At 43.4% G+C, this 13852-nt stretch overlaps 1 protein-coding gene across 2 annotated transcripts in view; it reads right to left on the bottom strand.

Moving 5' to 3' along the window:
• The window catches only part of ZNF490 (zinc finger protein 490), a 40617-nt gene extending 26822 nt beyond the window's left edge, over positions 1–13795 (bottom strand). The window contains exons 1-2 of one of the 2 annotated variants that reach the window (XM_035283918.3): positions 13566–13795; positions 12133–12177 (exon numbers count right to left, since the gene is read on the bottom strand). In XM_035283918.3, the coding sequence (XP_035139809.3) occupies positions 12133–12177; positions 13566–13682 (162 nt within the window). In that variant the 5' untranslated portion in view covers positions 13683–13795. The remainder of the gene's footprint in view (positions 1–12132; positions 12178–13565) is intronic. The other variant, XM_035283919.3, reaches the window with a different exon arrangement.
• Between the last annotated feature and the right edge of the window lie 57 nt (positions 13796–13852).

Raw genomic sequence — 13852 nt, forward strand, 5'->3', positions numbered from 1 at the left:
GTGAGCCAAGATGGCACCGCTGCACTCCAGCCTGGTGAGACTTCATCTCAAACAAAAGAAAACAAGACATGAAGAAAATTATAAAAATAAATAGGTATTTTTGGTTCAAAAAAGGCTTAAAGAAAAGATATTTTATATAAAAAAGGGCCTTGTATGATAAATTCTTGTCCTAAAGTAAAATGACTAGTTTTTTTTAAAAAGAAGGATATTTAGGACAAGTCAGGAAGTCAAAGCATATCACAGATTGTCTGTGGAAGTCATGAACAAATTTATGAAAGGGAATATATGCAAGTAATGTACAATTTAAAGGTGATAAGGCCTGCCTCCTGAATGCTTCATAAAATGCCATTATGACTCTTAACTGTACAACTTGCCTGCTTTACAGCTAGGGAAGACCTGGGGCACATGAAGTGACATGCTGGAATGAGGCAGGCCTTATCTGCACTTCTGTCTAGGTTCTAGAATCCCTACCTGGTACATAATTAAAATCACTTACCAGGTTTTTCACCAAAAGTAAAAGTTGCTAAGAGTCAACACTGTAACATGTTGACTCTATGGAGACTATTGGAAAAAGCAGTTTTACATGCAAGGTGTGTAAGGAAAATAGAGTATACTTTTGGTAAAAAGATTGGAAGAAGGCATGGAATGTGAGTTTTTTGCCTAAATTAAAAGGTTAAAGGATTAAGTTGGATAAAATAAAGCTGAAGGTTTAACCAAGTTGTAGGTTGATTGTAAAATAAATTCTGTGTGTAAATATATTGGCCAATGTTAAAGGGATATTATCCAGTTTTTCTGTAAATTCAACATTGAAAGCACAACAGGTTTCTCTTAGAGTGCTAACCTATGCTTTAACAACCATTTCGAAGGCTTATAAAAGATCTATAAAAATTGCCAAACATGCCGGGCGCGGTGGCTCAAGCCTGTAATCCCAGCACTTTGGGAGGCCAAGGCGGGTGGATCACGAGGTCAAGAGATCGAGACCATCCTGGTCAACATGGTGAAACCCCGTCTCTAGTAAAAATACAAAAAAAATTAGCTGGGCATGGTGGCGCACGCCTGTAATCCCAGCTACTCGGGAGGCTGAGGCAGGAGAATTGCCTGAACCCAGGAGGCAGAGGTTGCGGTGAGCCGAGATCCCGCCATTGCACTCCAGCCTGGGTAACAAGAGCGAAACTCCGTCTCAAAAAAAAAAAAATTGCCAAACATTAAAATTGGGTAAACACGTCTATAAGCTTTTATCAAGAATTGGGTTCGCCATTAATAGTACACTAACGTAAGGGTGAAATTTGGCTTATTTGATACAAAAATCACACAGCAAGTTATAAAATGGGATTTGGCTTTCTTTGGATTATATCTGTATAAATATGTTATTGGCATATGTTCCAAAATTATGGAAAACTCCTATAATTCTGATGTATCTTAGTGTACATTATCAGTAATAATTATATTTATGTTAAATTATTGCGTGCCTCAGAGGTAACAGATTTCCTTGTCAATTGTGTCTTTAACTATGGCTACCCTAAAACTTTGTCATCCATAAGCAATTGTTCTCTTGTTTTGGTCCTCTTTAACAGGTGGTTTTATAATCAGCTATAACAGGTGTTCCTGAATGCAAGTTTTTGATAACTTTGGAGATTGTGACATCAGAATAGACAAAAAATGTTCAGTCTTGGAGAGCTAAAATGTTCATTAATATCAAGCAGGACAGGAATTAACTGCATTAACTGAATTAGAAGATTGAAGTGATATTTTTCAGTTTTGCTTAAAACATTGCTGATCCTTTGTTTTATTTTTCAAAGTCAATAAAACTTTTCTTTTGAGCTATTCACAGCTTTTCACAATTAAGTATACACCTATGAACCAAATTTGGAACATATTTGTTTCTCTCTACCTGATTTCTCCAGAGTTTGGAAACCGTTTGTGAGTATTCTTAATTTATGGCAATATGGTTATTTGCAGAAGTACAATAAGAATCTGTTTTCTTTTGTAACAGGACACAATTGAAAAAAACTGGTTATTTTACCAAGGCTTTAACTGGAATGGTGTGCTTTCCTTTAAGGAATTAAAGTTGATTATGGAAGCCAATAAAGCCATTGGAAAGCTGGCCTCAGATTTTGTGTATAGTCCCTGGACAGGGTTTCTGATCTGTGGTAAGTAAAGAATATCACTTTCTGACAGGCCAGGAGTCCCAAGTTATCTTGGAACCTTAAGAGGAGAGGAATTCACTCAACTCATAGTTATCTGATGGCACAAATCCATGGCTGGGCTCAGCTTTAAAAAGTCTTACCTCAACCAGCTGCGGTGGCTAACATCTGTAATCCCAGGACTTTGGGAGGCTTAGGTGGGCAGATCACAAGGTTAGGAGTTCAAGACCAGCCTGACCAACATGGTGAAACCCTGTCTCTATTAAAAATACAAAAATTAGACAGGCGTGGTGGTGCACACCTGTAATCCCAGCTACTCAGGAGGCTGAGGCAGGAGAATCACTTGAACCCAGGAGGAAGAGGTTGCAGTAAGCCAAGACTGTGCCACTGCACTCCAGCCTGGGTGAAAGAGCACGACTCCAAGGCCGGATGCGGTGGCTCAAGCCTGTAATCCCAGCACTTTGGGAGGCCGAGGTGGGTGGATCACGAGGTCCGGAGATGGAGACCATCCTGGTCAACAGGGTGAAACCCGGTCTCTACTAAAAATATTTTTTAAAAATTAGCTGGGCATGGTGGCACATGCCTGTAATCCCAGCTACTCGGGAAGCTGAGGCAGGAGAATTGCCTGAACCCAGGAGGCGGAGGTTGCGGTGAGCCGAGATCACGCCATTGCACTCCAGACTGGGTAATAAGGGCAAAACTCTGTCTCAAAAAAAAAAAAGAAAGAAAGAGCACGACTCCATCTCAAAATAAATAAATAAAGTCTTGCCAGGCACAGTGGCTCAGGGCCTGTAATCCTAGCACTTTGGGAGGCTGAGGCGGGCAGATCACGAGGTTAGAGTTCAAGACCAGCCTGACCAACATGGTGAAATCCTATCTCTACTAAAAATAAAAAATTAGCCAGGTGTGGTGGCGTGCACCTGTAATCCCAGCTACTCTAGAGGCTGAGGCACGAGAATCGCTTGAACCTGGGAGCCAGAGGTTGCAGTGAGACAAGATTGCACTACTGCACTCCAACCTAGGCAACAGAGTGAGACTCAGTCTCAAAGAAAATAAAATACAAAACAAAATAAAGTCTCATCTCAGACTCCCTCTACGGGACAAAGTTCCATCCAAGCCAATTTTTTAAAAGGTCTATGTGAAAAATAATTATTCTTGCTGCACTTTATACAAATAATCTGGCCAAGTATAATAAAGCAAACCAAATGTACCATGATTTGTCTTTTAGTAAACACGAGAAACTAGAGAGAGCAAAATTATGTTTCAAAAACTATAGTATACCTGTTACTAGATTCTAGTCTTGCCTAATGTTTTTCAATTTTCATTATTTTCTATAATTTGGATTGAATTTCTATAATTTGGATTGAATTCTAATTTTTCTGGCTAAAATTCTCCAAAATAATATTTTCAAATTTTTCCTTTTTCTTTTCCCTTTTCCTCATTGTTCCTAATTGGCAATCACTGAAACCTAAGCTGTGCTTTCATAAAGCCCTGTGAACTGAAGACTGACCAATTTCAACTTCAGAATTAAACAGCAGCAACCTATTTATATGTGTTGCTGTTATATGTTGTTCCAAAACATCCCTTGAGCTCATACTATGTCTCAGCAGCCACTGCTTTTAAGCCTCTGAAACAGAGAGTGCTACCAGGAAGAAATCGACCTCTTCCACTCCAGCACTGCATTTGGTACCTTATATGACCCCCTCTCAGCAGGAAGTACTCAGAAAGATTATAACGTCCCATCTTCCTGTGAGTCTCATGATAAATAAATATACAAGCATGATATAAATCATGTATAAATTCACAGTAGGGATGTGGCAGCCTAGATCTTACTAACAGAGGCCTCCATAACAACTGTCTCAGCACTGACTGAGTGGTTAAGTTACATATTAAAAGTTGAGAGAGGCAGTGCTCATATACAAAGGCTGGAAGGTAACGAAAGCCCACCAAGAGTTTTACCTAAGCCTTTCCTGGGCCTTAAAGCATGACAAGATAATGAAAGAATTCTTAACAGGACCTGTTCAGGATGAAACAAGTTTCATTTGGGGTCTGAAGAAACTCCCCAGGCCTCCACAAACAAGTTTATTGGGATCTAAAGGAACTCCCCAAACCTCCATGATTTAGGAGATAAGATAAGGGTCATCATCCTAGCACCTGCACCCATTTAGATTCGCAAATTCACTGAGGTTTCAGAGGAAGGTCTTCAGGACTCAGATCTTAGTTATAGATTAGAAGAAGTTAATCAGTCATATCTTTAGATGAATGCACACTTACACATAGACATATAGCTTAAAAGGTGTATAAGCTCTGGAAAACTGGAATTTGAGGTGGTCTGGCAGTATTTTCCAGGCCTTCTCCCTGTAACTGGTTACAGAAATAAAAACTCTCTCCTTTCCCAGTTCATCTGCATCTCATTATTGGGCCATGAAAATAAGCAGCCCCACCTTCAGTTCGGCCAGGGAACACCCTCCTTTGGGAAACTGAGCTGAATGGATCGCTTGAGCCCAGGAGTTCTAGACCAGCCTGGCCAACATGACAAAACTCATCTCTCCAAAAAATACAAAAATTAGCCAGGTGTGGTGGTGCATGACTGTAGCCCCAGCTACCTGTAGGCTGAAGTAGGGGGACTGTTTGAGCCTGGAAAGTGGAGGTTGCAGTGAGCCAAGGCTCACAACATTCCAGTCAGGGAGACAGAGTACACCCTGTCTCAAAAAATAAAATAGAATTGGGGTCGCACTCTGTCACCCAGGCTGGACTACAGTGTTGCAATCACAGCTCACTGCAGCCACAAACTCCCAGGCTCCAGCAATCCTCACCACAGCCACCAAGCAGCTGGGACTACAGGTGTGGGACAACAACCCCCGGATAATTTTCTTTAATAAGATATAGGGCTGCAGTATATTGCCCAAGCTGGTCTTGAACTCCAGGCCTCAAACAATCCTGCCACTGTGCTTGGTCCTATTTTATTATTTTTTATATGTCTATACAATTGTCACAATACCAATTTTTGAAAATAATACTATGTCCCCATTCCTGGCACTATTTTTGAAACTCAGTTGACCATATACGTATGGGCTTATTTCTTGAATTTCAATTCTATGACATTGATCTCCTATGTCTGAATTAACTCATGTATTTGACATGAAAATTTTGCTGCTACTAGAGACTGGGTAACATAAAGTGTATATGAGAAAACATCTGGCTGGTGTGGTGGCTCCCACCTGTATTCTTAGCACTTTGGAAGGCCGAGGCGTGCAGATCACCTGAGGTTAGGAGTTTGAGACCAGCGTGGCCAACATGGTGAAACACCATCCCTACCATCTCTGCCAAAAAATAAAAAAATTAGCTTGGCGTGGTGGCATGCACCTGTAGTCCCAACTACGTGGGAAGTTGAGGCAGGCGAATCACTTAAACTCAGTAGACAGAGGTTGCAGTGAGCCGAGATCTTGCTGCTGCTCTCCAGCCTGGGCGACATAGCAGGACTCTGTCTCAAAAAAAGAAAACCACTGAGGTCTTCCTAGAGAGTAATGGTCATCTGCACAGTGCAGACCATCATGCATTTTTTTCTTTTTTTGTCGAGACAGGGTCTCACTATGGTTACCCAGGCTGGAGTGCAGTGGTGTGACCCCGGCTCACTGCAGCTGTGACTTCCCAGGCTCAGATTATTCTTTTGCCTCAGCCTCCTGAGTAGCTGGGCGGGCCCAAAGGTGTGCGCCACCATGCCTGACTAGTTTTTTGTATTTTTAGTAAAGACAAGATTTCGCCATGTTGGCCAGGCTGGTCTCGAACACCCGGGTTCATGCAATCCACCTGCCTCAGCCTCCCAGAGTGCTGGGATTACAGGCGGGAGCCACTGCGCCTGGCCCTGTCATGGGTTTTTCTTATGTGCAGAGTACTTTTTCAAATCCACAGTGATTTCCCAGTTGACATACCAACAAGAACTATGGATTTTTAGAGAATATCCAAGTTATAATTGAGTCAAACTGCAGACAGAGGGTATCATTTTGAGCACCGCCCCCCAGTTTGGTGGAAAAGAAAGTTGTGATATTGTGAAATATATATTTTGGGTTTTGTCAAGGGTTCCTGGCTCACAGTTGCTAAAAATCTTGTAATTTCCTAAGTGACCAGAGGAATCAGAGTATCTTTTGTTAGAAAATTTGGCCTGCCTGTAATCCCACCACTTTGGAAGGCTGAGGCAGGCAGACTGCTTGAGCACAGGAGTTCAAGGCCAGCCTGGGTAACACAGTGAGACCCCATCTCTACAAAAAATACAAAAATTAGCCAGGCATAGGGGTGTGTGCCTACAGTGTCAGCTACTGGAGAGGCTGAGGTGAGAGGATCTCCTGAGCTCAGGGAGGTCAAGACTGCAGTGAGATGTGACGACACTACTGTACTCCAGCCTGGGTGAGAGAGTAAGACCCTGTCTCAAAAAAAAAAAAAAAAAAAGGGCTGGGCGCTGTGGCTCACATCTGTAATCCAGTACTTTGGGAGGCCATGGCCATGGTAGGTAGATGGCTTGAGCTCAGGTGTTTGAGACCAGTCTAGGCAACATGGCAAAATCCCATCTCTACTAAAAATAAAAATAAAAAAATAGCTAGAGAGAACGATCCAAGATGGCCGATCGCTAACATCCCGGGATTGGAGCTCTCAGGGAAGGCGCGGAGAACTAGAGGACGCCACACTTTCAGACAAAGTCTGGTTGCTCACGGAGCAGAAGATCCCCCAGTGGTGGAAACACACGAGTCGCCAGCGCGACTCTCGTGGTCGGCGCAGCGGTTCCGCCGGCACCTCGACACAGCAGCGCTCGGCGCAGAGTAAACGGGACCGGTTCCCCTTCTGACCGAGGTTTGGAGCCCCGGGAAGGCAGAGTCGCCTACTGCGGAAACAAGAAGGAAGCCCGACAGGAGAATCCTGGGCAGAAAAGCACCATCAGTTTTAACGCCGCTGCTCTGGCCCTGGGAACTAACAACCTGGACGTCCACTCAAGAGACCTAATCTGAAAGTTGGTAATTTCAAAGACGACAGGAGGATAAATTTACAATGACGGGAAGAAACCAGCGCAAAAAAGCTGAGAATACTCAAAGTCAGAACGCCTCTCCCTCTAAAGATGATCACAGTTCCACATCAACAATGGAACAAGGCCTGATGGAGAACGAGCGCCTCCTGATGACAGAATCACTCTTCAAGGAATGGATAATAACAAACTTCGGTGAGTTAAAAGAACATGTTGTAGCCCAACGTAAAGAAACTAGGAACTTTGAAAAAAGGTTTGATGAAATCCTATTGAGAATAGACAACTTAGAGAGGAGTATGAGTGAATTAATGGAACTGAAGAATACAATACAGGAACTCCGAGAAGTATGAACAGGTTTAAACACTCGAATTGTTCAAGAAGAAGAAGGGATATCAGAGGTCAAAGTCCAACTTAATGAAATAAAACGTGAAGAAAAGATTAGAGAAAAAAGGATAAAAAGGAATGAGCAAAGTCTCCAAGAAATGTGGGACTATGTGAAAAGACCAAATTTACGTTTGATAGGTGTACCTGAATGCAACGGAGAGAATGAATCCAAGCTGGAAAATACCCTTCAGGATATTATTCAGGAAAATTTTCCTAAACTAGCAAAGCAGGTCAACATTCAACCCCAGGTAATACAGAGAACACCACAAAGATATTCCTCAAGAAGAGCAACCCCAAGGCACATAATCATTAGATTCACCAGGGTTGAAACGAAGGAGAGGATACTAAGGGCAGCCAGAGAGAAAGGTCAGATTACCCACAAAGGCAAACCTATCAGACTTACAGCAGATCTCTCGGCAGAAACTCTACAGGCCAGAAGAGAGTGGGGGCCAATATTCAACATCCTCAAAGAACAGAACCTTCAGCCCAGAATTTCATATCCAGCCAAACTAAGCTTCACAACTGAAGGAAAAATAAAATCTTTTATGAACAAGCAAGAACTCAGAGATTTTATTACCACCAGGCCTGCTTTACAAGAGCTTCTGAAAGAAGCATTACACACAGAAAGGAACAACCAGTATTAGCCTTTCTAAAAATACACCAAAAAGTAAAGAGCACCAACATAAAGAAGAATTTACACCAACGAATGGATAAAACAGCCAGTCAACATCAAATGGCAGTAACCCTAAATTTAAATTGACTGAATTCCCAATCCAAAGACACAGCCAAAACCCAACGGCATGTTACATCCAGACCTGTTTCACATGCAAGGATACACAAAGACTCAAAACAAAGGGATGGAGAAAGATTTACCAATCAAATGGAGAGCAAAAATAAATAATAAATAAATAAAAAGCAGGAGTAGCAATTCTTGTATCGGATAAAATAGATTTTAAAGCAACAAAGATATAGTAGTAAAAGGATCAATGCAACAACAAGAGCTAACGATCCTAACACCCAGATACATAGAGACTTAGACTCAATGAGACAGAAAATTAATAAGGATATCAAGGACTCGAACTCAGATCCGGAACAAGTAAACTTAATAAATATTTATAGAGCTCTCCACTTCAAATACACAAAATATACATTCTTGTCAATACCACATCACACCCACGCATTAGTTTAAATGAAACATTGATTGGCCATTATTAATACCCAATTTTTTTCAAAATAAAGCAATATTTCCATTTACTCTCCCTCTTTCTCTTCCTCTTTCTTCCTCTCCTTTATTTATTTTATTTATTTTTTCTTTCCTTCTCTAAAAAAAAAAAAAAAAAAAAAAAAAAATAGATGTGGTGGCGTGCACCTGTAGTCCCAGCTACTCAGGATCCTGAGGTGGGAGAACTGCTTGAACCCTGGGATGAAGGCTGCAGTGACACAAGATGGTGCCACTGCACTCCAGTCTGGGTGACAGAGTGAAGGAGACCCTCTCTCGAAGAAAAAATGGCCTTTTGTCTTCAGTTCTTAAAAGCTGGAGAAGAGTTCCAGAGTGAAAGATGAAGGAATGTCTTCAGTTATTCATGACCATTCCCTCTACCACGCTAAGTTTACGTTAGTAAGGAGATGCTCCGACAAACCACAGGATGGGAGGCTAGTTGCCAGGGAAACCAACTGTGTGATCGGAGCCTTGAAACTCTCAGCTGTGTCCCCACCTCCAGGGAGGGAAGAGAAACAAAGTTGAGTTAATCACCGATAGTGAATGACGCAATTAATCATGTCGCCATAATAAAGCCCCCATAAACACCCAAAAACAGGGCTCAGAGAGCCTTTTGGTTGGTAAATAAGAACATAACCATGTGCCCAGAGGTATCTCTTCATCTGGCTGTTCATTTGTATTATTTAAAATATCCTTTGTAGGGCTAGGCACAGTGGCTCACGCCTGTAATCCCAGCACTTTGGGAGGCCAAGCAGGGTGGATCAGTTGAGATCAGGAGTTCAAGACCAGCCTGACCAACATGGTGAAACCCCATCTCTACTAAAAATACAAAAATTGTCCAGGCGCAGTGGCTCACACCTGTAATCCCAGCAATTTGGGAGGCCTGGGTGGGTGGATCACGAGATCAAGAGATTGAAACCATCCTGGCCAACATGTTGAAATCCCGCCTCTACTAAAAATACAAAAAATAGCCACACGTGGTGGTGCGCACCTATAGTCCCAGCTTCTCAGGAGACCAAGGCAGGAGAATCTCTTGAACCCGGGAGTGGAGGTTGCAGTGAACCAAGATCACACCACTGCACTCCAACCTGGGAAATAGAGCAAGACTCTGGCTCAAAGAAAAAAAATTAGCCGAGCGTGATGGTCAGCACCTGCAATCCCAGCTACTTGGCATACTGAGGCAGGAGAATCGCTTGAACCCGGGAGGTGAAGGTTGCAGTGAGCCAAGATTGTGCCATTGCACTCCAGCCTGGGCAACAAGAACAAAACTCCATCTCAAAATAATTAATTAATTAATTTAAAAATAAATTTAATGAAACAAAATATTCTTTGTAGGCTGGGCACAGTGGTTCACACCTGTAATCCCTGGACTTTGGGAGGCAAGGCAGGTAGATCTCGTGAGGTCAGGAGTTCAAGACCAGCCTAGCCAACATGGTGAAACCTTTTTTTTTTTTTTTTGAGATGCAGTTTCACTCTGTCGCCCAGACTGGAGTACAAGTGGCATGATCTCGGCTCACTGCAACCTCCGCCTTCCAGGTCCAGGCAATTCTCCTGCCTCAGCATCCCAAGTACCTGGGATTACAGATGTGCACTACCATGCCTGGCTAAAAAAATGTTTTTTAAAAAAAATTAACCAAGCATGGTGGCACACACCTGTAGTCTCAGCTACTAGGGGGGCTGAGGCAGGAGGACTGCTTGAGCCTGTGAGGTCAAGTCTGCACTGAGCGGTGATCTTCCCACTGCACTCCAGCCTGGGTGACAGAACATAATAATACAATATAATAATAGTAATAGTAATAATGGGACCTCTCAGTATTGAAGTCCAAATGTGTGTCACCACATATACTGAGTGCTGTCAAAAACTGACAACTCAGGCCAGGTGTGGTGGCTCACACCTGTAATCCCTGCACTTTGGGAGGCTGAGGTGGGAGGATTGCTCGAAGCCAGGAGTTTGAGACAAGCCTGGGCAACACAGTGAGAACCCTGTCTCCAAAAACAAAACAAAACAAAAAAGTAACAGGAACAGTATAGCATCTGCAGACAGAGAAGTAGCAGCAAATCAGTGGAGGCCAGGATGGAGATTTCCATAGCCACCAGGACCGTCCCCATTTGGGAAGGATGAAAAACACCAGCATGCTGAACTTAAGGATTGGCCTCATTGAAAATGTCACACAAGCTCCTGGCCAGAAAAGCCACACTGAAGCTCTCATGAACCAAGGAACCCAGCATTCACGAAATAGTCAATAACCAAACTGTGGTTTTATGTGATGACATTTTCAGGCTCATATTATGTATCCATATGCGTGAAGGCTGTAGTCATTCCCCATGAAATTCCTCCCACCTCAGCCTCCCAAAGTGTTGGGATTAGAGACTTACTTAGATCAGGGAATAGATAGCAATGATGGAATTGGGTACCCCTGATACCAACCAGTGCCTTATCCCTCTCTTGTATGGTAACCTTGAAGGTCAGAACTGCAGTGATCATTTTGGCCAAACTACGCAAACAAGTAAACATAACTCCAAATATGTGGTTTTTATGTTTTGTTTTTTTTTTTTTGAGACAGGGTCTGGCTCTGTTACCCAGCTGGAGTGCAGTGGCACCATCACAGGTCACTGCAGCCTCAACATCCCAGGTTGAAGCCATCCTCCCGCCTCAGCCTCCCGAGGAGCTGGGACTATAGGCACATGCCATCATGCCCAGCTAATTTTATTTATTTATTTACTTACTTACTTATTTTTGGGACAGAGTCTTACTCTGCTGCCCAGGCTGGAGTACAATGGTGTGATCTCGGCTCACTGCAACTTCTGCCTCCCAGATTCAAGTGATTCTCGTGCCTCAGACACCCAAGCAGCTGGGATTACAGGCACACCCACCAGGCCCAGCTAATTTTAAATATACTTTTAATAGAGATGAGGTTTCACCATGTTGGCCAGGTTGGTTTGAACTCTTGACCTCAAGTGATCTGCTCACCTCACCTCCCAAAGTGCTGAGATTACAGGCATGAACCTCTGTGCCTAACCAATTTTTTGTAGAGACAGTCTCACTACGTTGCCCACACTGATCTTGAACTCCTAGACTCAAGCGCTCCTTCCACCTCAGTCTCCCAAAGTGCCAGGATTATAGGCATGAGCCACTGCACCCAGCCCAAATGTAATATTCCAAAGGATGCAAGTGGATGTAATGGGATGGCCAATGAAGGTAAGGGACAATGAAGTTACAGGGTGAGGGCAATTGGCCTTAACTATGGGAGTGTCTTGATGCTTCGCAAAGACCCCAAGAACCCCCCACAAAGAGGCCACAGAAGCACAGGCCCAAAAAGTCATTATAAACCAGGAAGGTTGCCACACTGACAAGTAGCCATCTCACTTACAGTTTGAGTCTTGATGTTTTGCCCATGGTGTACACTGTTCTGCATCTGATTAGAAAGGGGAGGATGCATTTTGTGAGTTTCAGCAATTTAGAACCAAACGTTACATTTGACAACTGTGGATGCAGTGCTTCCCCTGCATCTACCTGTACACACAAAGCTACAAGAAGGGTGGGTCAGGAGAGTTTTCAAGATTACACTGTCTCCTCTATAGGGGGGAAAATGAAACATGTTTCTACTTTAAAACAATTTTTAGAGACAATCTCTCTCTCCCAGGCTGGAATGCAGTGGCACAATCTTGGCTAACTGTAACCTCAAACTCTTGGCATTAAGTGACCCTCCTGCCTCAGCCTCTGAAGTAGCTAGGACTACAGGTGAACATCACGCCCAGCTAATTAAAAAAATTTTTTTTAATGGGGTCTTGCTATGTTGCCCAGGCTGGTCTTGGACTCTTGGCCTTTCAAAGCTCTGTAGGCACACTCTAGAAAACTTAATTGAGATAAATTTCCTTCCACTTTACAGCAACACAGATGGAACTAGAGGTTGTCATCCTAAGTGCAATGAGGCAGAAACAGAAAGTCAAAAACTGCATCTTCTCACATATAAGTGGGAGCTAAACAATAGGTAAACGTGGACAAACAGAGTGGAATAATAGACATTGAAGATGCCAATAGGTTGGAGAGAGATGCGAAGAGGGATGAAATATTACCTACTGGGTACAATATGAACTATTTCGGTGATGGGTGTACCAAAAGTCAGACTTCACCCCTATGAAATAAATCCAGGTAACACAAGTGCATTTGTAATCGTAAATCTACAAAAATAAAAATAAAAATGGAAAGCAATAAAAACGTGCTTAAACTAAAAAAGAAGAAAAAATTCCTTCCAGAGTAAAATGCAGTTTACTGAACAGATCTCATAGTTGTGGTGGGTCTGAAAAGAGTCCCTGTGCCCAGGTTAGGGTTGCAATTTCCCACCAGAGCCAAGTGCTCCGGTGTCCTATGGTTTCTTTTTTCTTTCTTTCCTTTCCTTTTTTTTTTCCCCCTTGAGATGGTTTCTGGCTATGTCGCCCAGACTGAACTCAAACTCCTGTAGTCAAGTGATCCTCCCACCTCAGCCCACCCACCGTCCTCCTGACCCCCACACTCGAGCCACCCCAAGTAGCTCCGCCTCGGCCCATCCACCTTCCCCCAATCCCTGCTCCCAGCAGCTGAGACTACAGGTATGTACTCCCACGCCCTAGCTTGGGGTTACTTTTCTACAGTGCCAAATGTGTGAAGGTAGGAAAAAGAAAGGTGGAAACATCCACGCTGTTACGGTCAAGGATTAAAATGCAGCCACACTTTTTATTACACATGATGGGGTAACTGTCCGTTTATAAATAAGGGTCACTATTTCATAAGAGGCCTTACAACATTATGCCAAGCCCCTAGTACCTGGAGCACATCAGACCCTTCTGTTCCTGTGCGGCCTTGAGTAGACGACCACTTGCTCTGGGCTTGCTCCTCGAGGGGTCGCTCCATCTGGAAACCGAGACTGGAATTCCTGCGCATCCCTGTCCCCGCATCCAGAAACACTGTAGGAAGGCTTCCGTGTCCGACCCGAGATCCGGAACAATTTCTGCTTCAACACAATTGTCCACGGAGGGCACTAGTTCCGTCCCACTGGCGGAAGCGGGGTCTGCCTAGCTACGAGACCTGCCGCCTAGCTGTCATTTGGACAA

This window comes from Callithrix jacchus, chromosome 22, assembly GCF_049354715.1.
Source record: "Callithrix jacchus isolate 240 chromosome 22, calJac240_pri, whole genome shotgun sequence".
In the NCBI taxonomy this organism is placed as follows: Eukaryota; Metazoa; Chordata; class Mammalia; order Primates; family Cebidae; genus Callithrix; species Callithrix jacchus.